At 56.6% G+C, this 25990-nt stretch overlaps 1 protein-coding gene across 3 annotated transcripts; it reads right to left on the bottom strand.

Moving 5' to 3' along the window:
* Positions 1-7826: 7826 nt before the first annotated feature.
* On the bottom strand, positions 7827-25183 carry Pdlim7 (PDZ and LIM domain 7). 3 transcript variants are annotated; one of them, XM_070036471.1, is made up of 13 exons: positions 25102-25183; positions 24250-24356; positions 19148-19299; positions 19038-19068; positions 17902-18020; positions 17243-17379; positions 17047-17083; positions 16090-16151; positions 15725-15947; positions 14212-14392; positions 8470-8590; positions 8265-8380; positions 7827-8176 (listed from the first exon to the last, which is right to left on the bottom strand). In XM_070036471.1, exons 2-13 carry the CDS (start codon positions 24343-24345, stop codon positions 8090-8092), a joined length of 1362 nt encoding a protein of 453 aa, XP_069892572.1. In that variant the 5' UTR covers positions 24346-24356; positions 25102-25183; the 3' UTR covers positions 7827-8089. The 3 variants fall into 3 exon arrangements, with proteins under 3 accessions (XP_069892572.1, XP_069892573.1, XP_069892575.1); XM_070036472.1 differs by lacking the exon at positions 17902-18020 and adding an exon at positions 17578-17594; XM_070036474.1 differs by lacking the exons at positions 7827-8176; positions 8265-8380; positions 8470-8590; ... (1 more) ...; positions 15725-15947; positions 16090-16151 and adding an exon at positions 16490-16859.
* Between the last annotated feature and the right edge of the window lie 807 nt (positions 25184-25990).

Here is a 25990-nt window from a genome sequence, read left to right as displayed (position 1 = left end):
GTCCCCAGGGCCTGGCGAGGAAATTCTCCACCTTCTCTGACCTAAGCCTCTCCCCTCCCAGCAGGACCCTACATGCATCCCCAGGGCAACAGCTCCTCCCAAGGCACTGGGGCCAGCTTCCTGTCACCTAAACTTCCCAAAGGTGCACACACCATCACCTAGAGGACCTGAAACCCCTGGTGTCACCCTGCTTTCCAGGGAGGTGAACCCCAGCACCTAGGCCAACCTGAGCTCCAGCCCAGCACTGAGTTAGCTGAGTAGGAAGCACTTTGGACTTCCTCCAGCACTTTGCAACAAGAAGAATATCTTTAGAACTCCAAGCACAGCCAGGCCTGGTGGCTCATGCCTGTCATCCTAGCTATTCAGGAGGCTGAGATCTGAGGATCGAGGTTTGAAGCCAACCCCAGGCAGGAAAGTCTGTGAGACTCTTTTATCTCCAACTAACCACCCCAAAGCCAGAAGTGGTGGTGTATCTCAAGTGGTAGAGTTCCAGCCATGAGTTGAAAAAGCTAAGCAAGAATACAAAGACCCTTACCTGGGTGTCTGTGGCTCACCCCTGTCATCCTAGCTATTCAGGAAGCTGATATCTGAAGGATCAGGATTCAAAGCCAGCCCCAGCAGGAAAGTCCCTGAGACCCTTATCTCCAATGAACCACCAGGAAACCGGAAGTGGCACTGTGGCTCAAGTGGTAGAGCGCTCACTTGAGCTGAAGAGCTGAGGGACAGCGCCCAGGCCCAGAGTTCAAGCCCCACAACCGACAAAGGCTGAGGCAGGGGCTGGTAAAAGTGCTTTGAGGTGTGTGTGTGTGTGTGTGCGATCCTCATATCTTAGCCTCCTGAGTAGCTAGGATGACAGAGTACCAGTGCCCAGCCTGGTACCCACTAGTCACAAACTCTCTGACCCTGACAGTCTCTCTACCCCTCCTCCTGCTCAGCCTCAGGCCCTGATGGGGTCAAGGCAAGACCTTTGCCCCACTGGTTGGTAGGTGTGTTGAAATACAATGAAGATGGCAAATAGTGAAGTTGGATGGGATGAAGACCTAGTGAGGATCCAGCCCAGCCGCGGGAACGCCAGGCAGGGCTTTGGCCTTCTCCCCACACCTAGTTCAGGGGAGGGAAAAGCTTTGTAGCAAGGGCTGATGGGAGCCCTAGGGAGGCAGATGCTAAGCCATCTGTATCTCTGGCCTCCGCCCTTGCTAGTTCACAGCTCCTCCCATCCCTGCCCAGCCTCCTGCTCAAGGCAAGCGCTTTACCACTTGAGCTACAGTTCCACGCCCAGCTTTTTGGTGGTTTCACTGAAGATCAGAGTCTCATGGACGAACGTTCCTTCCCCGGGCTGATTTTATTAAACTATGCTCCTGAGATCTCAGCCTCCTGAGTAGCTAGGATGACAGGCGTGAGCCACCGGTGTCTGGTCACGAGCTATAGTTCTTAATAAGCTTTCTATATAAGAACAGTTTGGGGGTTGGGCACTGGTGGCTCAAGCCTGTCATCCTCTCTGAGATCTGAGGATCACGGTTCAAAGCCAGCCCGGACAGGAAAGTGCTTGAGATTCTTACCTCCAATTAACTGCCAGACAACAGGAAATGGAGCTGTAGCTCAAGTGGTGGAGCACCATTCATGAACAGAAAGCTAGGCCCTGAGTTCAAATCCTAGGACTGGTATGTGCGTGCACACGTGCGCGTGCGCACACACACACGCACACACTGGGAGTCTGGGACAATAACCCTGGGTCTCTGGAGTGACAAAAAGGAGAACAAGTGGGAAAAATTCGCTTCTAGAACCTAGTTTTATTGCTGTGTGACTTAGAATAAAACATTTCTCATCTCCAACTTTCTTTTTTTGTTGGTCGTGGGGCTTGAACTCTGGGCCTGGGCACTGTCCCTGAGCTCTTCAGTTCACAGCCAGCACTCTACCACTTGAGCCACAGCGCCACTTCTGGTTTTCTGGTGGAGATAAGAGTCTCATGGAGGGCTGGGAAGGTGGCTCAGTGGTTAGAGTGCTTGCCTTGCATGCATGAGGCCCTGGGTTCGATTCCTCAGCACCACATAAGCAGAAAAAGCCAGAAGTGGCGCTGTGGCTCAAGTGGTAGAGTGCTAGCCTTGAGCTGAAGAGCTGAGGGACAGCGCCCAGGCCCAGAGCTCAGGCCCCATGACTGGCAAAAAAAAAAAAAAAGAGTCTCATGGACTTTCCTGCCCAGGCTGGCTTTGAACCATGATCCTCAGATCTCAGCCTCCTTGAGTAGCTAGGATGACAGGCGTGAGCTTCCGGGGCCCAGCTTTTTCTTTTCTTTTTGCTGGTCACAGGGCTTGAACTCTGGGCCTGGGCGCTGTCCCTGAGCTCTTTTGCTCAAGGCTAGAGCTCTACCATTTGAGCCACAGGCTCAGTTCCGGTTTTTGGATGGTTTGTTGGAGATCAGACTGCACAGGGATTTATCACCTTGGCCTGGCTTCAAACCTCGATCCTCAGATCTCAGCCTCCTGAACAGCTAGGATGACAGGGGTGAGCCACCGGTGCCCGGCTTCTGAGTTTCCTTCTGAGAACCGGTTGTGAGGACAAAAATGGAACTGGATGGAGACTAAGAAGAGGGGGAACCCTCTCCCTTCCTCCTGGCAACCTTGCCTCTACCCACTTCCACTTCCTGTTTTGTGGGTCCCCCCCACCCCACACACACTCTTCTAGCCTGAGGGAAGGGAGCAGTTGGGCCAAGGGGCTTTCCAGCTTCTGCCAGCAGAGCGTCCCCTGGCCTCATCCTGCTTCTCTCTGCAAGATTCTACAAAGCACACCTTCAAACGTGTGTCCTCAGCATTACAAAGCTCGCTGTACTTCTGGGCATCTGCCTGTGGCTTGGCGCCAACCACTTCCCTTCATGTGAGCTCTGCTTCCGACAAGCCCAGATTCCTGCAGGCCCCCCCCCCCCCTAACATTTTGACCTTAAACAAGCTTGATGACTTAAAGAGACTCTAAGGGCTGGGAAGGTGGCTCAGTGGTAGAGCGCTTACCTTGCATGCATGAGGCCCTGGGTTCGATTCCTCAGCACCACATAAACAAAATGCCGGAAATAGTGCTGTGGTTCAAGCGGTAGGGTGTTGGCCTTGAGCTGAAGAGCTGAGGGACAGCGTCCAGGCCCAGAGTTCAGGCCCCATGACCAGCAAAGAGAGAAAGAAAGCGAGAGAGAGTATCTAAAGCTGGGCATAGTGGCCCATGTCTGTCATCCTAGCTACTCAGATCTGTAGATTGTGGTTCCAAGCCAGCCCGTGCCAGGAAGTTTCTGACACTGTATCTCCAAGGAATTACTTAAAGGTTGGAGGTAGAACTGTGGCTCAAGTGGTAGAGTGCCAAGCCTTGAGTGGAAAAGCTAAGGGACAGCACCCAGGCCCTGAGTTCAAATCCCCAAACTGACATTTTTCACACACACACACACACACACACACACACACACAGAGTATCTAGAAAGTACTTAAAGCAATACCAGTAGATAGTATGTACTTTGGATGTCTTAGCTCCTGTTACCTTATTATAGATGGGGGAAACTGAGGTTCAGAAAAGGGTTAATTGAGCTGGGTGCTGGTGGCTCACACCTGTCATCCTAGCTACTCAGGAGGCTGAGATCTGAGGATCGCGGTTCAAAGCCAGCCTGAGCAGGAGAGACTGTGAGACTCCTATCTCCAATAAACCACCAGAAAACCGGAAGTGGCGCTGTGGCTCAAGTGGTAGAGCGCTGGCCTTGAGCTGAAGAGCTGAGGGACAGTGCCCAGGCCCAGAGTTCAAGCCCCACGACTGACAAGAGAGAGCATAGGATCCAAGCCTGGCGGGCCTGGGCCAATGACTCCAGATGAAGTCACTGACCCAATGAGCTCAGTGGGCGTCAACTCTGGGACTTTCTCTGGAACCAATCAGAAAGCCTCTGGCTTGGCCAAGGGGCTGTGTCCACTCACAGCAGGGCCAGCACTGAGGGAGCAGTGCCCAGCAAGGGAGACAGAGACAGAGACATAATAGTTACCTGGATCCAGCCGTGCCTGAAGCCCTCAATTGTTTCGGGTAAATGAGCCCCCTTGTTTTGTCTAAACTGGTGGTGACAATCCATCTTTATCTCCAAACACTAGTCATTTTTTGTCACTGGCAAAAGGACTGTGGGTGAAACCCGAGTTGACCTCCTTGTCCCTCGATCCCCAAGCAAAGGGATTCAGCGTGGTTTTGGGGTGCTCCCTGACCACCTTTAGTAAGTCCCCCCACTTTCTCAAGCAATGTCTAGCTTCCTGAGTTCTCTCCAAGCTCCCCACGAACCCCCAGAACCTAAACTCCTGTTCTCTGCCCGCCCACTGGGAGGGGCCCTTTTTCTATTTCCAGGGTTGGCTTTGATTTCAGGCCCATTCAAGTTCAAATCCCAGCCCATCTGGGGGTGGGAGGGGGTTACCTGGGGAGCTCCCAGGCACGGGAGGTTGTCAGGGTTCAAGTGTGCCTTCTGTGTGTGCCAAAGCCACGGGGGAGGGGGGGGGATGCTCCAGCAGGAGGAAGCAGCTGCAGAATAGTCCGTTCTGGAGAAATGGTTCTGCGCCCCTGTACCCGCCCCCCCTCCCTGCTGATCCTCCAGGAACTGGAAAAAGCCCTTCCCTTGCCTACTGCCTCTGGTTACCCACTCAGCCCCCTGCCACGGGCTCTGCCCCCTCAGCTGAAACTCTGTTCTCTCCAAGGATGCTAATGGCCTCCCCTGCCTTCACCTAAGGACATCCATTCACTGGGTCCTCCACCCACACAGCCTCCCCCCTTGCACAGCCTCTCACCCCAGCTTTGGAATATAGCGATGCTTGCAGTTGAGGGGAGGAAAGGAGAGGAAGGCCCAGGAAGGGCTGGGTAGCTCAGGCCTTTAGTCCTGGCACTGACAGGGCCAGCAAAGGTGAGTGGACACTCATCTCTGTACTGTGTGTGTGTATGTGTTGGTCCTAGGGCTTGAACTTAGAGCCTGGGCACTGTCCCTTACCTTTGTCACTCAAGGCTAGCGCTCTACCACTTGAGCCACAGCTCCACTTCAGTTGTTTTTGTTGCTAGTCCTGTGGGGCTTGAACTCAGGGCCTGGGCTGTGTCCCTGAACCTCTCCATGCGCAAAGCTAGTGCTCAACTACTTCAAACACCATAGCGCCACTTCCAGCTTTATGTTTATGGGAGGTAAGAGTCTCATGGACTGTTTTCTGTCTGGGTTGGCTTTGAACCCCAATGCTCAGGTCTTTCAGCTTCCTGAGAAGCTAGGATGACAGGTATGAAACCACCAGGGCCTGGCCATAGCTTCTTGGTGGTTCATTGGAGATGAGAGTCTCACGGACTTTTTCCTCGCCTGGGTTGGCCTTGAACTGCGATCCTCAGATCTCAGCCTCCTGAGTAGTGAGGGTGACAGGCAGGAGCCACCAGCGCCGGGCTCCACCTAGTCTATTCTTTCCTATGACAGCCACTTCCCAGCGGCCTCCCTCAGCCTCTAGCTTGGTGCTCAACAGCACCCCTGATGTGACCCCCCGCCCCCCTTGTCCAGGCCCAGCCCAGCCTCTCAGAACTGTCCTCACATTCTCCTTCAACATCCTCACCCTCTCCCCAGCCTGTTTCCTCTTTCACCCTGGCACTCGGCTACACTGATCTGGCAATGTCACCTTATTGCAAAATACCACAGGGACACCCCGCCTTATCTATCTGGTTGACATTGTTGGCAAGTTCTGCAAACACTCTTGCCCTGGTCTGGCTTCCTTCCAGAGCTCCCTGGGGCTCCCTGGAGGCCGTAACTCTCTCTCTGGCCATGGCCTATGCTCCCTCTGCCCAGTGCTGTAATGTCTGTGCTCCAGGTTTCTGGTCAGTTCTTTGTGAAAGGCCCTTAGCTGTCCTCACACTGACCATGGCCTGTATTTATTGCTTTTCTAAAAATAAGAGTGTGGGCTGGGAAGGTGGCTGAGTGGTGGAGCGCTCGCCTAGCATACAGGAAGCCCTGGGTTCAATTCCTCAGTACCACAGACATAGAAAAAGCCGTTAGTGGTGCTGAGGCTCAAGTGGTAGAGTGCTAGCCTTGAGCAAAAGCCCTGAGTTCAAGCCCCAGGACTGGCAATATACGTATGTGTATGTGAGTGTGCACGTGCACATACACACGTGACAGTCCTGGGGCTTGAACTCAGGGCCTGGTTACTATCCTTTAGCTTTATTCACTCCAGGCTAGTGCACTTGAGCCACAGATCTAGTCATTTTTTTTTCTTGGTGGCTAATCGGAGATAAGTATCTCATGAACTTTCCTGCTTAGGCTGGCTTTGAACTAGGATCCTAAGATCTCAGCCTCCTGAGTAGCTATGATTACAAGCATGAGCCACAGGCTCCAGGTTCTTTAGTAAGATTTAAAGATCGAGCCACTCGCCGGTGGCTCACACCCGTAATCCTAGCTTCTCAGGAGGCTGAGATCTGAGGATCACAGTTTGAAGCCAACCCGGGCAGAAAATTTCCTATTTGAGACTCTTATCTGCAATGAATCACTCAGAAACCAGAAGTGAAGCTGTGGCTTACAGTGGTAGAGTGCTAGCGTTGAACAAAAGAAGCTCAGGGCCAGAATCCAGGGTCACATAAAAATCTGAGCCTCCTACAAGGGTAACAGACCAGGAGCTCCACCCGGCAGCCCTTGGTTGGGGCCTGGAGAGCAGGGACTATGCGCAGACAGGCTTCCAGCCTGCCGGATGCTCTTGCTTGTTTCCATGGAAACGGAGACTGGCCTGAGAGGATTTGTGGTTCAAGAGAGATAGGAGAGTCCATTTCCTTGTGAAGTGGGGTACACTGTACTCAATGTTCCCAGTGTGTTGGGGTTGAGATGGCCGCGTGGACCTGCTTTCCTCCTGGGGTGCCCGCCGTGACTGTAGCCCAGATTTCCCTAGGCATCAATTGCAAGCATTCGTGAGCAGTGCTTGGCCTGTCCCACACCCACTCTTAAATTCAATCTGAGTGAATCTAGACATCTATCTTCAACTGCTTCCTGGGTTTGTCTTCATAAATATCCTACAGGGCTGGGAAGGTGGCTCAGTGGTAGAGCGCTTGCCTTGCATGCATTAGGCCCTGGGTTCGGTTCCTCAGCACCATCTAAACAGAAAAAGCTGGAAGTGGCACTGTGGTTCAAGTGGTAGAGCGCCCACCTGGAGCTGAAGAGCTGAGGGACAGCGCCCAGGCCCAGAGTTCAAGCCCTACAAACGACAAAAAATAAAAAGTATCCTACAGGTACCTCCTTCATTTAACATTTATTGGGCATCCATTCACTATATATGCCAGGCACAGTTCTAAAGACTCCTATGTTAAGCTGGACATGATGGTTCACTCCTATAATCCCAGCTACTTTCAGGAGACTAGCCTGAGGATGGAGGTTCAAAACCAGCCTAGGCAGGAAAGTCTGGGAGATTCTGTGCTGGGGCTTGAACTCAGGGCCTGGGCGCTGTCCCTAAGCTTCTTTTGCTCAAGGCTAGTGCTCTACCCCTTGAACCACAGCGCCACTTCCTGCTTTTTCTGTGTATGTGGTACCAAGGAATCGAACCCAGGGCTTCACGCATGCTAGGCAAGCGCTCTACCACTGAGCCACCTTCCCAGCCCTCTGGGAGACCCTTATCTCCGATTAACCAGCAAAAAAGCCAGAAGTGAAGCTGTAGCTCAGAGTGGTAGAGTTGTCAGGCTTGATGGAAAAAAGCCAAGCCTGTGTGTGAGGCCCTGAGTTCAAGACCCAGGACTGGCCCCATTCTCAGGGTTTCAAGGTGGCACAAGACCTGGTTCTTGGCTTGAATGCCCACTGCTCATTTCTACACGGAGAGCCGGCCCACGGGATATGGCTGGATACAGGTTTATTGTGGCACTGGGGTGTGGGCAGGGCTGGTGTGGCAGCACCCTGTGTGTGTGTGTGTGTGTGTGAGTGTGTGTGTGCGTGCGTGTACTGGTGGGAAGGACGTGTGTGGGGAGGTGAAGGGGATGGGATGGGGTCCAGGAGTTGGGGTTGGGGCCACCATGGCCAGCCAGGCTGACCCCCCGATGCTGGGGGTGGGGGTGGGGAGGCTGATGGTCCCCAGGCCCCTCTTCTTTCGGTGGGCGTGGCTCACACGTGAGAGAAGGCGTGGCTCTTGCATAGGGGCTTGTCCTTCTTGGAGTAGAAGGTCTTTCCTTCCAGGTTGATCTGACATATCTGGGGACAGCAAAGGTCCGGTCACCGGTGGGGAGAGCAACAGGGGGTGGGGGGGGGAGGACAGAGGGAAGGGGAGCAGGGCCCTCACCGCACACACAAAGCACGTGTCATGCCAGCTGAAGCCCAGGGCCTCCAGGAAACGATCTCCTGCGTCGATCTTGAAGTCACAGCCTCGGCATTTGGTGCCAAACATCTTCTCATAGTCTGGGGGTGGAGACAAAGAAAGAAACCTGGCTTACAAGGGTGAGCCCCGTAGCCCGCACCTCGCTGCCCAGGCCGGGCCCGGCCGGTACCTCGCTCACAGTAGGGCGCCCCCTCCTCCATGTAGAAGGCCCTGTTGCGGATGGGGGTCTTGCAGGAGGCACAGGTAAAGCAGTGCACGTGCCAGGTCATCTTCAGGGCGTGCATGATCTCCTGAAAGCCACAGCCACACAGTCAGACTCCGTTCCTCCCCCCAGGAAGGCTGGCTCTGCGGCCTCTGTCCTCACGGTAAAGATTCATATCCACAAGCTGGGCATCGGTGGCCCACACCTGTCATCCTGGCCACTCAGGAGGCTGAGATCTGAGCATCGGGGTCCAAAGCCAGCCCAAGTACTCCATGAGATTTCTTTCTTGGTCAATCATGGGGCTTGAACTCTGGGCCTGGGCGCTGTCCCTGAGCTCTTTTACTCAAGGCGAGCGCTCTACCACTTGAGCCACAGCGCCACTTCCGGCTTTTTCTGTTTAGATGAGGAACCAAACCCAGGGCCTCATGCATGCAAGGCAAACGCTCTACCCCTGAGCCACCTTCCTATGAGAGGCTGATCTCCAAAGAACCACCAGAAAACCAGAAGTAGAGCAGTGGCTCAAAGTGGTAGAGCGCGCTCGCCTTGAGTAAAAGAGCTCAGGGACAGCGCCCAGGCCCCGAGTTTGAGCCCCAGGACTGACACCAAGAAAAAAACCAAAAACAAGTCATGGTTAGCAGGGCTCAGAAGCTGAAGTTCCTCCCATTCCCTCCTTCCCTGCCCCTCATCATCTCACCTTGATCCACCCTGTCATACCGGCTTCTGGCTTGTCACTGACATTTCCAGCACACCCTCCTGGCTGTCCCCTCCCTGGCCCCCCCCCCCCCCCCAATGTGACTTTCTCTGACACCAGTGATTATTTCAAACTGCCGTCTCTTGGGCAGGCTTCCAGTGTCTTGTACAATAACACTCATTTCAGCAGAAGCCAGCCTCTCGGGTAATTTATTTGTTGTACCTTCCCTGACCCTCCCAAAGAAAAATCTTCAGCTGGCAGCCTTCCACTGTGAGTTGACCTGTCCCATCAGGGCCCGGCCTGTGGTGTGTGTGTGTATGCGTGCGTATGAGTGTGTGTGTTTCAGCCCTGGGTGTCAATCTAACTTACTTCCCCACGTGTGAGAGGAGGCAAAGGCTTATGGAGGAGCTGAGGGCCATCCTGGGACCCATAAGCCTACCCAATAAACATCTCACCGAATTTCCTGCCTCGGCTGGCTTTGAGCCGAGATCCTTAGATCTCAGCCCTCAGAGTAGCTGGGATGACAGGCATTGAACCTGGCTGTATCTTGTAGTATCTAGAAACCTCATGGGCTAGGAGTTCCGGCTATCATCCCCTTTAGAGTGGCCCTGAGCAAGCAGCTGGGCACGACTCATATAATCTGTCGAGGGCAGAAATGGATTTTGTGTCTATATTTCGCTGATTCCTCCAACTGGCCAGGTATAACTTGTCTTAAAGGAGCCCTGGGGAAAGAATAAAGCAGGTATTCTAAAGGAGCTTACAGGGCTATGGGATAGTGATCAGTGTGTGTGTGTGTGTGTGTGTGTGTGTGTGTGTGTGTGTGTGTGTGTGTGTGTGTGTGTGTGTGTGTGTGTGTGTGTGTGTGTGTGTGTGTGTGTGTGTGTGTGTGTGTGTGTGTGTGTGTGTGTGTGTGTTACAGGGCTATGGGATAGTGATCAGTGTGTGTGTGTGTGTGTGTACACTGGGGCTTGAACTCGGGCCTTTTGGAGATAAAGAATCTTATGGATTTTCCTGCCCAGGCTGGCTTTGAACCTTGATCCTCAGATCTCAGCCTCCTGATGTAGCTAGGATGACCGGTGGGTGCTTGGCCCCAGTGGTCCATTTCTGTTTCTTCCTAGGATGTGTTAACTCTGTGTGCCTCTGGCACCCCACTGTCCCAGCCTGAACCCCAGAAGACGCCAGTGCCTTGGCTCCTGCTGTCTTTACGCTGGCCCTGGGGATGCTTTCGGGGGCTGGACTGACTTCTGTCTCCAGATCCAAACATCTTACCACAGCTTGTAACACAAGCTGCTCCCTCTGCCCGGAGCCTTCCCCGGGTGAGTCCCTGCCTATGTTTAATTTGGACTTAGGAGCCACTTCCAACCACTTGCCAGGTGTTTACTGATCACCTTCTGCATACAGGTTACAACGCTTAACACCATCAGCCCTACTCTCAGCCCATGCACTTCACACCTGGGAAGGGAGGTGGGAAAGGACTGGAATGAGCTAGGCACCAGCGGCTCACATCTGTCATCCTGACTACTCAGGAGGCTGAGTTCTGAGGACTGTGAGAGTCCAGTAGACTCTTACCTTGAACCGCCAGAAAACTGGAAGTGGAGATGTGGCTCAAATGGTAGAGCGCTTTGCCTTGGGCAAAAGTGCTCAGGGACAGTGACCAGGCCCAGAGTTCAAGCCTCAGGACAAGAAGAAAAATAAACAACTGCTGTTACAAGAAAACTAAAGGGGTAGAGGGGGGCTGGCGATGGTAGAGGTCAGGAAAGATGTTCCAGGGAAGTGATAGGTGAGTCCCGATGCAGAGGAGTGAGGTAAAAAGGGTTCCAAGCCAGGCACCAGTGACTCACGCCTGTAATCCTAGCTACTCAGGAGGGAGTGGAGATCTGAACATTTCAGTTCACAGCCAGCTCCAGGAAGGTAAATCTGTGACACTCTTATCTCCAATTAATCACCAAACAGCTGGAAGCAGAGGTGTGACTCCACTGGTAGAGCGGCAGCCTTGAATGAAAAAGTTACAGGACAGCTGGGTGCTGGTGGCTCACGCCTGTCATCCTAGCTACACTGGAGGCTGAGATCTGAGGATCGCGGTTCAAAGCCAGCCAGGGCAGGAAAGTGCGTGAGACTCCTATCTCCAATAAACCACTCAAGGAAGTGGTGCTGTGGCTCTGGGAAGGTGGTTTAGTGGTAGAGGGCTTGCCTGGCATGCGTGAAGCCCTGGGTTCGATTCCTCAGTACCACATATACAGAAAAAGCCAGAAGTGGCGCGCTGTGGCTCAAGGGGTAGAGCGCTAGCCTTGAACAAAAGAAGATTAGGAACAGCGCCCGGGTCTTAAGTTCAAGGCCCAGGACTGGCAAAAAAAAAAAGAGAGAGAGAGAGAGAGAGAAAGGTGGGGTAGGTCCCCTCCCCCAGCGAGCCCCTGGGTGGCAGGGCCTTTATCTGTCTTGTTCGGTGTGTCATCAGCATGAAACCCATCACCTGGGTGTACCATCCACACTGGTAGAATGAGTGGGTGAGGATGCTGTAAGCTCCTTTTTTTGGCAGCATTGGGCTTTGAAGGGAGGGCTTAGCGCTTCGAAGCAGGTGTTCTGAGCTACACCCCCAGCCCTGCTCTCAACTCTTGATGAACCTCGAAGCCCAACTCTGGGTCACCCTGGTCAACCTCCTCTGCATTGAACTTCTGAGGGAAAAAAACACAATTTCTCCCCCCGACGCCTTTTTAGTTTTGGTGCCTGTCCTAATTCTTGAACTCAGGACCTGGGCACCGTCCCTGAGCTTTTTGGCTCAAGGCTGGCCCTACCACCACTTGAGGCAAATTTCCATTTCTAGCTTTTTTTTTTTTTTTTTTTTGGTGGTTAAATTGGAGAAAAGAATCTCAAGGACTTTCTGGTTCGGGCTAACTTTGAACCGTGATCCTCAGATGGCTCAATATCTTGAGTAGTTAGGAATACAGGCGTGAGCCACCGGCACTTGGCTAAGAGCAGGATTTTTGCATCCGTGTTTTCAAGTCTGGACTTCTCTCTTGCTACTCAACAGTCAGGCCTGTGTGCTCAAAGCCTGGCAATGTGTCTCCCAGAGACCCAGCGCTCTCATTCATTGGTAGCAGTGGATGCTGGACTGGCCTCTCAACAGCTTTTAACAACCCCATCGATTCTGCCATTGTCTATTACGGAGGCTGGAGAGCTAATGTACAATGGGCTCTCAGTATCTGGGAGCTCAGCACCAGTCACTGAGCCAACTATGGGTCAAAATATTAGAGGACGGTGCCAGTGGTTCAAGCCTGTAATCCTAACTACTCAGGAGGCTGAGGTCTGAGGATTGTGGTTCAAGGCCAGCCTGGGCAAGAAAGTTCATGAGACTTATCTCTAATAATCCACTAGAAAACAGGAGTGGTGCTATGGCTCAAGCAGTAGAGCGCTCACTTGGAGCTGAAGAGCTGAGGGATAGTGTCTAGGCCCGGAGTTCAAGCCCCAAGACTGACCAAAAACAAACAAAAGATTAAAAAATTGGAGGAGGCTGGGCCGAGGTGGCTCACACCTGTAATCCTGGCTGTTCAGGAGTCTGAGATCTGAGATTCGTACTTTTCAAAAGACTCCATTTCTTCAAGAGTCTAACTTAACCAGCAACATGCTACACTGGAGGTATGGATCAAGTGTTTCGAGTACCATCTGTGAGAGAAAAAGCTAAGCAAGAGAGAGCTCAAGGCCCTGAGTTCAAGCCCTGCTCGACACCAGAAAAACCTAGGAGGGAAAAAATGCTGAACCTGTACTGAACAGGTACAGATTTCTTTTGCTCGCCATTATTTTTGAAACAATATATTATTATGATATGGTGAGGTGCTGGTGGCTCATGCCTGTCTAATTCTAACTACTCGGGAGGGGGCTGAGATCTAAGGATGGAGATTCAGAACCAGCCTGGGCAGGAAACACCTTGAGACTCATCTCCAGTTAGCCACCAAAAAGCCAAAAGTGGGGGCTGGGAAGGTGGCTCAGTGGTAGAGTGCTTGCCTTGCATGCATGAGGCCCTGGGTTCGATTCCTCAGCACCACATAAGCAAAAAGAAAAAAAGCCAGAAGTGGCACTTGGCTCAAGTGGTAGAGCGCTAGCCTTGAGCTGAAGAGCTGAGGGACAGCGCCCAGGCCCAGAGTTCAGGCCCCACGACCAGACCCAAAAAAAGATAGACAGCACCCAGGCCATGAGTTTAAACCCCAGTACCAGGGCCTCTTAAGTAGTGTGAATACATACAGGAGCCTGGCCTTTATTTATTTTATTTTTTGTTGGTCATGGGGCTTGAACTCTGGGCTTGGGTACTGTTCCTCAGCTCTTCAGCTCAAGGTGAGTGCTCTACCACTTGAGCCACAGTGCCACTTCCAGTTTTCTAGTAGTGGTTTATTGGAGATCAGAGTCTCACAGACTTTCCTGCCCGGGCTGGCTTTGAACCGTGATCCTCAGATCTCAGCCTCCTGAGTAGCTAGGATGACAGGCGTGAGCCACTGGCGCCCGGCCTGGCCTTTATTCTTTTGAGACAGGGTCTCAATATATAACTCAGGCTTGCTTCGAACTCAAAATCCTTCTGCCTTGTACATATATGCCTGGTTAGGCTGGCTCCTTCCCTCTCTCCTTTTTCCTCCCATTCCCCTCCCTCTGTCCTACGGATGGAAACCAGAGTCTTGTGCGTAGTACTAAGAAAATGCTCTGTCCTTTTTTGTTGGTCGTGGGGCGTGAACTCTGGGCCTGGGTGCTGTTGCTCAGTTCTTCAGCTCAAGGCTAGCGCTCTACCACTCGAGCCACAGCGCCACTTCTGGCTTTTTTCTTTTTGCTTATGTGGTGCTGAGGAATTGAACCCAGGGCCTCCTGCATGCAAGACAAGCGCTCTACCACTGAGCCACCTTCCCAGCCTGTAAATGCTCTATTTTGTACCATGTTCTCAGCCTGGTGTATAGTCTGGGCAGTCACTGGATGACACTGCTACACCTCAGGGTGAGAATTCCCCCCCTCTGCCCCACCCACCCACCAGCCCCACTCACGCCTGTGATTTTCTTCTTGCATTTGGCACAGCTGGGCGCGTAGCGCACATCATAGCAGGGGGGACAAAAGATAGCCCCCTTCTCTTCGAAGAAGCCGCCTTCCTCCAAGACTTTGCCACACTGGCTGCACACAAATTCCTCGGGGTGGTACGCATGGCCCAGTGCCACCAGGTAGCGACCCCTGCAGGGAGGCGGGGTGAGGGGCCGTTTGCAAAGAAAGTAGGCAGGACGGTGGGGTGTATGCAAATGAGATGGGCGGGGCAAGGGAATATATGCAAATAGAGGAGGGACTTCGAGGGGTTTCAGGTCTTTCCCTTCTTTTCCTAAACAGAGCAGAAGATGGGTTCGGGAAGTGAGTTGTTCAAGTCATACAGTGAGAATGATGAAGGCTGAAAGGATCTAATACAGTCCCTGCCTTACGATAGGAAATAAACATCAGACAGGGCAGGAGCTGAGGGCTTCAGTAGTCCCTGCCTTAGGATAGGAAATAAACATCAGACAGGGCAGGAGCTGAGGGCTTCAGTAGTCCCTGCCTTAGGATAGGAAATAAACATCAGACAGGGCAGGAGCTCAGGGCTTCAGTCTAGTAAGACACCTCTGAGTAGCTGGTGTCTTGGTCATTGGAGAACCCATGAACAGATCCTGTGTCCACCCTGTCGGGCTTGTCTGTTCCATCTGCCCCGGGGTAGTAGGCATTTTACTATTTGAATAGTGGTATCAGAAGGACCCGGTGCTTTGCAGAGTTCCTGCCTAAAAGCTAATAATGATTAGGCAGGTGCTGGGCGGCTCAAGCCTGTCCCCTTAGCTAAGTCAGGAGACTGAGCTGTGTGTGGCTCAAAGTGGTAGAGTGCTAGCCTTGAGCAAAAAAAAAAAAAAAGCTCAGGGACACGGCTGGGCACTGGTGGGTCAGGCCTGTAAATCCTCGCTGAGATCTGAGGGTTGTGGTTTGAAGCCAGCTCAGGCAGCAAAGTCTGTGAGATTCTTATTTCCAAGTAACTAGCAAAAAGCTGAAAGTGGAGGTGTGGCTCAAGGGGTAGAGCACCATCCTTGAGCAAAAAAAAAAAAAAAAAGCTTGAGGGATAGAATCCAGGTCTTGAGTTCAACCAAGTAAGAGCCTAGTACTCCCAAGTGGGAAGATTCTAGAACCTGACACACCAGGAGAAGGGTATGGAGGGAGGGACCACTGGCCTAGGGGCTCTGAGAGCAGAGGGTAGGTAGGGACTAAGGAAGGGAGACAGTCAGGCTGGGAAGGGACAGATCCCTTTTTTCCCCCAGAAGACGAGGGTCCAGAGCACTGAAGGGTGTCACTGGCCCTCCCCCCGGCCCCCCCAGAGCTAGCCCTGCTCCAGGCTGGTGTAAGTAGGTCAGGGGTGGCAGGGGGGAATGGAAATAGTACAGGATTAGGAATCTGAGAACCTGGGCCTGAAGCCTCCATCGGTAGCAGGTGCAGCGAGGGTGGATGGCCCCACAGGGACAGGAAAGGCCAGGGCAGGGAAGGGACAGGGCCACCCACCGGATGACCTTGTGGCACTGGTGGCACACGGGAGTCTTGCCGTTGGTGCCGCCCCCTGCGGCAGCGGCCTGCACGATGGAAGTGCGGTTCTGCAGCGGTGTGGGCGTGGCAGGCTGGCGGTGCCGGGTCAACACCGTGCTGGTTTTGTCTGGGGCGTATCGCTCGGCGAAGGCTGGATCTACTGCCCACGGTGGGCGGCTGGTGGGGCTGGGGGCGGGAGGGCCTGCCAGGGCCGAGAACAGTGGCTCCAGAGGGTGCCCAGGGGACCCCCCCACCCCCAAAGGACAGAGGAGCCCATCACTGAGCCCCCTCCCCCCCCAGCAAGCTTCCCAACCCTTCCCCCAGGCCCAAGCCCCCCCCCTTACCAGGCCAGGGGTCCTGGGGTGGAGCTGAGGTTGGGGCTGGGGCTTCTGTCTTGGGTACCTGGCTGCAAAGATCTCCCATTCAAGGCCCTGGCATGGCTCAGCCTCCCCGCCCCCACCCCCCAACCTTGGTTCTGCTTTGATGGCTGGGGTAACCGTGAGAGTTGCTGGCTAGACTCGGGGTCCCCCACACTGGTCTATGATGTAAAACTGAGAAGCAACTCTTGGGGTCCCCCCGGTATCAGGGAGCTACTACCCAGGCAGGGTGCTCATTGCTAGGGACCGACCACCGGCCTCCCCTCCCCCCCAGCCTCCTACAGGCTGTCAGGACCCACACATCCTCAAATACCCACACCCCCAAAACACGAACCAGGCCCCCGTGAAGACGGAAGACAGAGGCAGAGAAAGCAGAGCTGAGAATATTTATTTCCATGCCCAGAGCAGCAGCGCAGGCCTGGCAGACGTCCGTGCCACAGGGCCAGGAGGGAGGGCAGTGTCAAGATAAAGCCAGGAGACGCGTGCCAGCCGGGCCGCTGGGGCCGGGCCGGCGGGAGGTTCAGATCGGGGGCAGGGAAGGGGTGGGCGAGGTAGACAGAAGCTGGGGACACCCAGGGGGGTGCCCCGGGGCAGGAAGCACAGAGACAGGCAGAGAAGGCAGCTGGCCAGAGAGGCCCGGCTACGACTGCACGTTGAGCACGTGGGCAGAGCGCTGGTGATGCCAGTCCCGGAGACGAGTGTAGCGTGGGCTTTGTAGTTCCAGAACATACTTTTCCCTGAGGGGTAGAGAGAGAAGGAGGAGAAAAATGGAAGGCAGAGAGGGAGGGGAGGCAGGGAGGGAAGATGGACAGAAGGAAGGAAAAAGAGCAAAGGAAGGAAGGGAAAACGAGAGAATCCCAGCTGGGGGAGACTGGGCCGGAAGAGGCGGGAGGTGGAGGGCGGCACCGGCTCCTGGTTCTTTACCTCGACTTCTTCTGGTGTTCCTCATCCGGGTCTTGCACTAGGAGGGCAGAAGTGAGTAGTGACCAAGAGAGAGGAGGGTCACCTGACCGTGACCCTCGCAGAGGAGTCGGTCAGACCTGGGAGGGGGGCAGGGTACGCCCCCCCATCTAACCCCCCTTCCGCCGCAGGCCCCACCCTGCCTTGGGCTGGCACTTACTGAACTCGGTGCCCGTCAGGTGGGCGAGGATGCGGAAGGATCGCGACTGGCCCGTCCCTGGCCGCGGCCTCCAGTCCTCCGTGTTCTCCATCAGCCGCTGCTTGCTGGCATCGGGCACGGCGGGCCGGAGCGGCTGTCTGTGGGGAAGGCGGGGGCCGGCTCTGAACCTTCGCCCAGGGTCCGGTGCCCCCTCCACCCACCACGTGGTGTGCATGGGTTATGAAGGGGGGTGGGGGAAGGTGAGGCCCGGGGCCTGATATCGGGGTGGGCGGGGGCCACCACCCCGAGTGCCCAAAGGAAGGAAGAGAGGGGACAGGCAGAGGGGGCTCACTGACTTGTCAGGGGGCTGCACCTGTGGAGGAGATAAGACAGACGGACAGATAAAGGGACGGACAGACAGAGAGAGGAAGAGAGATGGGGAGGGAGTCAGAGCAGCGGGGGCGCGGCAGCGCGGAGAGGGGTTGGTCTGGCCCAGCACCGCACCCCACCCGCTGCTCAGGCCGGCGCCCCCCGGGAGGTCGGGCGGCGAGGGGGGCCGAGCGCGCGCGGCCCGCCCCGGCCTGCGGGGGGCGCTGCCGCACGGTCCCTGCGGGGCAGCGCAGCGAGGGCGGCGGGGAGCGTGGGGGGCCCGGCACCAGGGGACGTCGGGGCTGACGTACCCGTTCTGCTGCGGGGCGCTGTCAGCGGGCAGGGGCGCCCCGAAGGGCCGGGCCGTCTTGTTGAGGGAGGCGGTGGGCGCGAACGTGTACCGCGGGGGGTCCGCGGCGGGGGCCGGGGCCTGGGCAGAGACAGAGCCGGGCAGGGCGGGGGCTGGGCGGGGGCGGGGGCCAGGGCGGGCCCGGTTCCAGGGGTCCGTGGGTTGGGGGGGGACATGACGGGGAGGAAGATGGGGAGCACAGGCGTGGCACGAGCGCAGCGCAGGCCGTGGAGGACGCGGACAAACACGAGGCAGCGAGCGGGGTGTCCGGACCGTGCGGCAGCCCTGCCCACCTGGCCATCCGCCCTGCGCGCCCCTGACCTGCGCGCATCCACCCTGCGCGTATCCACCCTGCACGCATCCGCCCTGCGCGCCCCTGCCCTGCGCGCCCCTGCCCTGCGCCCATCCGCCCTGCGCGCCCCTGACCTGCGCGCATCCACCCTGCACGCATCCGCCCTGCGCGCCCCTGCCCTGCGCGCCCCTGCCCTGCGTGCATACGCCCTGCGTGTCCCTTCCCTGCGCGCCCCTTCCCTACGCGCATCCGCACCGCTTGCACCCCTGCCCTGCGCGCATCCGCCCTGCGCGCCCCTTCTGTGCCATCGCCCTGCGCGCATCCGCCCTGCATGTCCCTGCTCTGCGCGCCCTGCCCTGCGCGCATCTGCACCGCTCACACCCTGCCCTGCGCCCATCCGCACCGCTCACACCCTGCCCTGCGCCCATCCGCCCTGCGCGCATCTGCACCGCTCACACCCTGCCCTGCGCCCATCCGCACCGCTCACACCCTGCCCTGCGCCCATCCGCCCTGCGCGCCCTGCCCTGCGCGCATCCGCCCTGCGCCCATCCGCCCTGCGCGCCCTGCCCTGCGCCCATCAGCCCTGCGCGCCCTGCCCTGCGTGCATCTGCCCTGCGCCCATCCGCCCTGCGCGCCTCTGCCTTGTATACATCTGCCTTGTACATATCCGCCCTGCGCGCCCTGCCCTGCACCCATGCGCCCTGCCCTGCGCCCATCTGCCCTGCGCACCCCGGCTCCACCCCTCCCAATGGCTAGGCTGGGTATCCGGCCGCCCTCCGGAAGCCTGACTCCCCACCATGGCTTACCTTCTGCGGCTTGCCCTGAGCTGGCTGGGCCCTAGAAGAGAAGGGAAAAGTGGCGTCGGGGGCCGGCCAGGGCACAGGGCGCACATGCACCCACCCGGCCGGCCCCCCACCTGCTGAGACCCAGGCTGAGGTGCTCCCCGCAGGCGCGGATCTTGTTCTGGGCTTCAATGTGCGTGAGGCTCCCCGCATTTTCCCCATCGATGCTCAAAACCCAGTCACCAACAGCCACGCCGGCTTGGGCGGCTTTGCCTCCAGGGGTGAGCTGTAGAGAGATAGAGGGGAAGGGGGGGAGGGGTCACAGAGGGCCCCGGACTCGGTCAGCCAACCTGTGGTCCGCCTCCCGGATTCCCAATCTCAAGAACCTCTTCAATAAGCCGGGCACTGGTGGCTCACGCCTGTAATCCTAGCTACTCAGGAGGCTGAGATCTGAGGATCGCGGTTCAAAGCCAGCTCGGGCAGTAGAGACCGTGAGACTCCTATCTCCAATAAACCACCAGAAAACCGGAAGTGGCACTGTGGCTCAAGCTGAAGAGCTCAGGACAGCGCCCAGGCCCAGAGTTCAAGCCCCATGACGGACAACAAGAAAACAGACATCTTCAATCAACATTTTTCTGGGCACCCCTAGCCACTCAGGAGGCTGAGATCTAAGGAGTGTTCACAGTTCAGTCAGCCTAGGCAGGAAAGTCCTTAGGATTCTCATCTCCAACGAAGCATCAAAAAGCCAGAAAGGGGGGGGGGGGGCTTAAGTGATAAAGTGCTAGCCTTGAGCAAAAAAAGGTCAAGGACAGCACCCAGGCCCTGAGTTCAAACCTCAGGACCAGCACCACCACCACCACCAAACCAAAAAGTGACCTTGGAGGTGGCAGTGTTTACCCAAGCATCACATTCCATCCAGCGGCTATTGATTCACCTGTGTGACCCTTTGTCCTGGCTAGTTCAGGAGTGACATCAACAGCCACGGTCAGGCTCCACCTCCAACCTCTGGGCTATGACCATGGCCTTCCTATTGGCCTCCCGCCTGGGCCTGTGCACTAGCTGTCCATCCCTGGTCAAGCTGGTGTGCGCACTGATCTCACACTGCCAGCATCCTGTCCTGCAGCCCTCCCCCAGGGTCTGCCTGTCCCCAGAGCCAGGAACAGGCCTCTGGCATCTCCAGCTCCCGTAGTGCCTGAATGGGGTACAAGGCCTCTCCAGGTGCTGGTGGCTCACACCTGTCATCCTAAGCTACTCAGGAAGCTGAGACTTGAGGATCATGGTTCAAAGCCAGCCTGGGCAGCCAAGTCCAAGACACTGTAATCTCCACCAGCAAAAAGCCTAAAGTGGAGGTGTGACTCAAGTGACAGAGCACCAGACTTGGGGGGATGGGGGAGCCAAGCAAGGGTGTGAGGTCCTAAGTCCCAATCGCAGCACAAAAACAAACACACAAAAACCAGGTGTCACCCTCATGAGCCCCAATTTTGGGGGGCTGAGTTGGGAATCTGTTTTATGAGTAGGCTTGGAGTAGCTGATAAAGCTGGGAAGGGGTGGGCCTTGGCCCAAGGAGCCTGCTGCCCTGGTTGGACAGTCTCTGCTGAAGGAACAAGACTCTTGGCCACTAGAAGTTGCCAAGGCTAGGAGAGAGTACTTCCCAGGACGAACAGAGGTGACCGGCACCTTTGTGGCAAGAGGCCTGGCGCTGTATAATAGGTTTGATTTAGTTAATTTATGTGTTACAGGTGGTGGTGGAACTTGGGGTTACCCAAGCAAGACCCCAGGAGACACATCAGACTGATCAGACTGATCTATAGACTGTACTGAGGCGGAGAAGAGAAAGTGGTGAGGGATTCCAGGCAAATGCCAGGGAGTGGAAGGAACAGAAGCCAGCATTAGGATAAAAGGGAGGAGAGCTGGGTTTTGTTGTTGTTTCCTTTTGTTGGGGTGGGGGTGTGAACTTTGGGCCTTGGCTCTGTCCTTGAGCTCTTCAGATCAAGACAAGTGCTCTTCCACTTGAGCCACAGCGCCACTTCCGGTTTTCTGGTGGTTCATTGGAGACAAGAGTCTCATGGACTTTCCTGCCTGGGCTGGCTTTGAACTGTGATCCTCAGATCTCAGCCTCCTGAGTAGCTAGGATGACAGGTGTGAGCCACTGACACCTGGCCAGAATTCTTTTTCTCTTTATTTTCTGTTGTCAGTACTGAGGCTTGAATCCGGAACCTGGGTGTTGTTCCTTAACCTTTTTGCTCAAGCCTAGCATTCTGCCAAGTTCCTTTTCTTGGATTTTTGGTGGTTCGTTGAGGGTAAGTCTCACAGACTTTTCTGCCCAGTCTCACTTCACACTGTGATCCTCAGATCTCAGCCCCTGAGTAGCTAGGATGACAGGCCTGAGCCAGGCGCCTGGCTTGAAGACTCAATTCCTACACACGCTGCTTTGGGTCAGCCAGCTATTTAAAACCAAGGCCAGATCTGACCCTGGCTGAAAGTCTCCACCTCTCTGGGTCACCTTGCTGAGTGTGCAGCGCCAACTGACATGCTTAGAAAGACACCTTCAAGCCAGGTATGGTGACACACGCGGGCAAGCCCAGCACTGGGAAGGCTGAGGCTGACATAACAGGGGTCTGTCTTGCAGAAATAAATACTTCCTGGCCCCCTGGCTGGGTCTGGATCTCTTCTCTCAGCTATGGTCCAACCTGAACCCTTAAAATTGGCATCGGGAAGTGACACTATGGAGGGAAATGACTGGCGTAGGGTCACTGTGAGTCAGAAGGAAAACCTGGGCCAGCCACGCCCTGCGCACGCACGGGCCAGGTCCTGGGGGGGGGGGGGGGGTTCTACTCCTAGTGAGGGTCTTGGGGTGGGGGGTGGGGGATGCTGGCTCCTAGAACATGAATGGGGGGGGCTCTTTCTTTCCTGGAGTAAGGAGGGCAGGAAGCACTCAAGGGCGGGGGGAGGGCAGAGGTCAGAAGTGGTGAAAGGGGGGGGGAGCATTCTGGGAGAGATGAATGCAGAGAGGAAGTGAGGCCAGAGGAGACTCAGGGATGAAGGAGGGGAAAAGTCAGGGGGCTGGACAGTGCAGGGGTGGGGGTGAGTCAGTCCCAGGGCTCCACAGCGCAGCCCAACCCCCCAGTCCCAGACATTACCTCATCTCCCAGGCCCGGGCCTACAGCCAGCCCTAACCCCTCCCTTCTGTCTCCACTGTGGGGTCAGGGGAGGGGTAGGACGCTGGGCCAGCTCCGAAAGACCACCCCACCCATCCACCCATCCGGGCTGAGATCCAACACACTAGGGCAGAGCCGAGCTGGGGGGACGGGGGGGGGGGGGGGACTCACTCAAGGGCTATGGACAAGGGAGTCCAGAATGCCCCCCAAGAGGATACACCTGAGCGGCCACTGTCCTCCACAAACAGGAAGCTGAGACCCCAGCACAGACCAGCACTTTTCCAAGGAGGATCATCAGGATGGGAGGGGGGTCTATGTATGGGGAGGGGATCACCATCTTTAGTCATCTGCTGATAGGACAGGTTTCCAGGGGAACCCTCTAGGAAAAAAAAAAACCCTGGGAAAAGTGCTGTGTGCCTGCCCTGGCTTACCACGACTCCCACAGACCCCACTCTGCCTTGGGAACGGCTCTCGGACAACCCGCTGGCCCCCTCTGGGCTTCCCGCCAAGAGTGTCTGCCCACAGGGCAGCTGGGTGGGCCCTTCTGGGCAGGAAGTTCCCGCCCCTTTCTGACCCCCTAGGCCACAGTAGGAGCCAGGGAGCCCAAGCTGGCCTCTCCCACTCTGGGCTTGCAGTCTACGTGACTGGACCCTCCTGCTGATGAGCAGGTACCAGGCCCACCAATAGGGTTCAGGGGTCCAGGCCTAGGCCAACCCTTTTGGGCACCGTAGACTCTAGCTACTGTTGGGTATTGCACACAGGCTGCATTCTTGGGCTTATAAGGTAATACCCCCAGTCACAGGGAGGGGCCAGCCCTTCCCCCCCCACACCATACACCAGGGCTGCTCAGGAATTAGGCTGCTAACCATACAACCCAGCCTTACTATGCCTCTGCTTAGGATCAAAAGCCCAAACCTGGTGAATGGACCAGTGGATGGGAATCGATAGGCAGGGAATCTTTTTTTGTTGTTGTTGTTTGTCCCCATTCCTTCCTTTCTTGCACCTGTAGCGGGGCTTGAACTCGGGACCTAGAATTCTCGCTCAACTTTCTTGCTCACAGCTGGTCCACTCTCCCACTTGAGTCACACCTCCAGTCTAGCATTTTGCTGGTTAACTGGTGATGAGTTTTAAAAGACTTCCCTACCCAGGTTGGCTCTGAACTAAAATCCTTGAGGTCTCAGCCTGAGTGGTTAGGACTACAGGTGTGAGCCATGAGCACTGGGTTAAGGCCGCATGCTTTCATCTAGCTTTTGCATTCAAGGCTGCTGCTCTACTGCTTGTACTACTCCTCCACTTCTGGCTTTTTGCTGGACTTTCCTGCTCAGGCCAGCTTCAGACTGCAATCCTCAGATCTCAGACTCCTGAGTAGCTAGGATTCCAGGCGTGAGCCACCGGTGCCCGGCTTGGAGACCCTCTTTATAAACACAGTGAGGCCATGCTGTGCCTCAGTCCAGATCTCCGCTCTGCCACGGAATGGTTGTCTCACTTGGAAAAACATGACAACTGCTATTTCTTGGATAGTGAAGTTGAAGCAAGATCATGTGTCAAAGTGCCCTGCCTGTGACCTGGCTCCACACACTACTCCCACGGGGTCCAGCACTGCCCAGAGTCCATCCTTGGCTCTCAGAGGTGATCACGGGAGCTCGGTGGAAGGACATTGAACACAGAACATGTAGAAGTCCGGGGAGTCCCCTCCCCCAATATGTACCTAGTTGGACACTCACATTTCTGGCTCTGTGTGTGTGTGTGTGTGTGTGTGTGTGTGCCAGTCCAGGGGCTTCAACGCTGAATCTGGGTGTCATCCCTGACCTGAGCTGCTTTTATGTTCAGGCTTAATGCTTTACCACTTGAGCCAAAGCCAGACTTCTGGCTTACGGACTTTCCTGCCAAGGCTGGTTTTGGATTGTGATCCTCAGATCTCAGCATCCTGTGTAGCTAGAATTACAAGCCTGAGCCAGGCCCTTTTTGACCCCCCCCTCCCCTCACTGCTCCTGCTCTGATTCCCCTCCCATCACCCACTAGGATCCCTGAGCACCCAAGGACCCCTGGCAGGAGTCCAGTGCTCAGTCCAGGCTCACCCGGGAGATGGAGAGGGGCACGTTGAAGTCTTTCCCGCCTTGCAGCCGGAAGCCCCAAGGCGCTGGGCCTTCCAGGACCACCTTGAAGGACTCCATGGTGTCTGCTCCTGAGAGGAGGGAAGAGAAGACCAGAGGGGCCACCATGGGCGGGCGGGCAGGACCGGTCAGCCAGTAGCTGACAGAGTAGGCACGGGTAGGCCGTGTGTGTGCAGCCCAGACACCGCCAGGCTGCTATCTGGTCAGGCTTTGGCGGGCACACCTCATTTGTAAAGACAAGGGCGGCCACCACCCCTCGGCCTCCTGGGTGGGGAGGCTGTGGGGGGGACGTGGGGGGGGGAGGGCCGCATCCGGACTCCAGGGCCAGGGGTGGGCGGCAGGGCGACCCTGGCACGGCCTTCTCCCGGGTCCAGCCCGCGGGACGGGGTGAGTCAGGGGCCCGGGCCTGGCCTCCCCGCCCCCCGGTCCGGGCGGGCCGCGGCTGGAGCCGCTCGGACTATATAAGGCGTGTAAGCTGACACTGCGGCGAGCGGCGGCGGCGGCGGCGGGAGCTGCGGGGGCTCGGCGCGGGGGAGGGGCGGGAGGAGCGGCCGGGGCCCCGCGACCCCACCGCACCGAGGACGCCCCGGCGTGACTCAGTTTCCCCCCAGTCCCCACAGATCCCGGCCACAGGAAGCGGCGCAGGCGCAGCCCGCCCCCCCCCCCACTGCCTCCCCGCCCCGTCCCGCCACGGCCGGCTCCGCGGCGCGGGCTGCCACCCCTCCCCTCCTCCCCGCCCCGCGTCCCTCCGTGGGCTCCGACCATCATCGGCGAGCCCGATCGCACCCCGCGCGCGCGCGCGCCCGCCGCCGGTACCTGGCTCTGCCCCGCCGGGCCGCCGTGATCCGCGGCGGCGTCCGAGGCGCCGCGCCGAGATCCGCCGCCCGAGCTCTGGCCCCGCCCCCGCCGACGCCGTGCGCTTTGAGCCCGCCGGAGGGGGCGCGGCCTCGTGGCCACGCCCCCCAAAGCCCGACCACGCCCTCGGGTGCCGCTTGGACCACGGGAAGCCCCGCCCAGGTATCCGTCGCACCCAATCACGAAGCCCCATAGGTCTTTGAGTTGTGAGGCCCGGCCCCCTCGACCCCGGTCGTCCTGAGAAGGGCGGGGCCTGGATCTTGCTGACAGCGCCTCGCTGGAGGCTCACTCAGCCCCTGGCGCCTCCCACTGGCGGAGGGGAAGAAAAACAGCCTTTAGGAAGCAGGTACCCAGACTGGGAAACCCACCTTGGGACAAGGGCACAATGACAAGCTTCTTCTTTAAGGGTCAAGTGTGGCAGGAGCCATTCTGGCTCCAGGAACTGGAGTGGGTGGGAAAGCCAAAGGCGACAGGATGGTTTTTCCAGGGGCTAGACACGTAACTCAGTGGGAAAGGGCCCATTTAACTTGTGTGAGGCCCTGGGTTCAATCCCCAGCACCCAAACCAACCAAGCAAATGTTAAAAAAGGTTGGTGGGTGCTGGGTGTCACGCGCCTATAAAAGTAGCTGCTCAAGTGGCTGAGATCTGAGGATTGAGGTTCAAAGCCAGCCTAGGCAGGAAAGTCTGCGAGATTCTGATACCCAATTAACCAGCAAAAAGCTGGAAGTAGACGTGTGACTCAAGTGGTACAGTGCCATCCTTGAGCAAAACAAAGTCACGAGAAGCCAGGCTTTGGTGGGTTACGCCTATCATCCTAGCTACTTAGGAGGCTGAGATCTGAGGTTCATGG

This window comes from Dipodomys merriami, unplaced genomic scaffold (assembly GCF_024711535.1).
Source record: "Dipodomys merriami isolate MVZ:Mamm:240054 unplaced genomic scaffold, mDipMer1.0.p SCAF_271, whole genome shotgun sequence".
In the NCBI taxonomy this organism is placed as follows: Eukaryota; Metazoa; Chordata; class Mammalia; order Rodentia; family Heteromyidae; genus Dipodomys; species Dipodomys merriami.
Note: the sequence above shows the minus strand (reverse complement) of the source record. Positions and strands in the feature narration are given on the sequence as shown.

Excerpts from the sequence above, each read along its gene's own strand:
- Pdlim7 (XM_070036471.1), bottom strand. The coding sequence starts at position 24,345 with ATGGAGTCCTTCAAGGTGGTCCTGGAAGGCCCAGCGCCTTGGGGCTTC. Across the intron at positions 19,300-24,249 it reads TGCCCCTCTCCATCTCCCGG|CTCACCCCTGGAGGCAAAGC; the intron begins GTGAGCCTGGAC and ends ATCTCTCTACAG. Across the intron at positions 8,591-14,211 it reads GCAAGAAGAAAATCACAGGC|GAGATCATGCACGCCCTGAA; the intron begins GTGAGTGGGGCT and ends TGTGGCTTTCAG.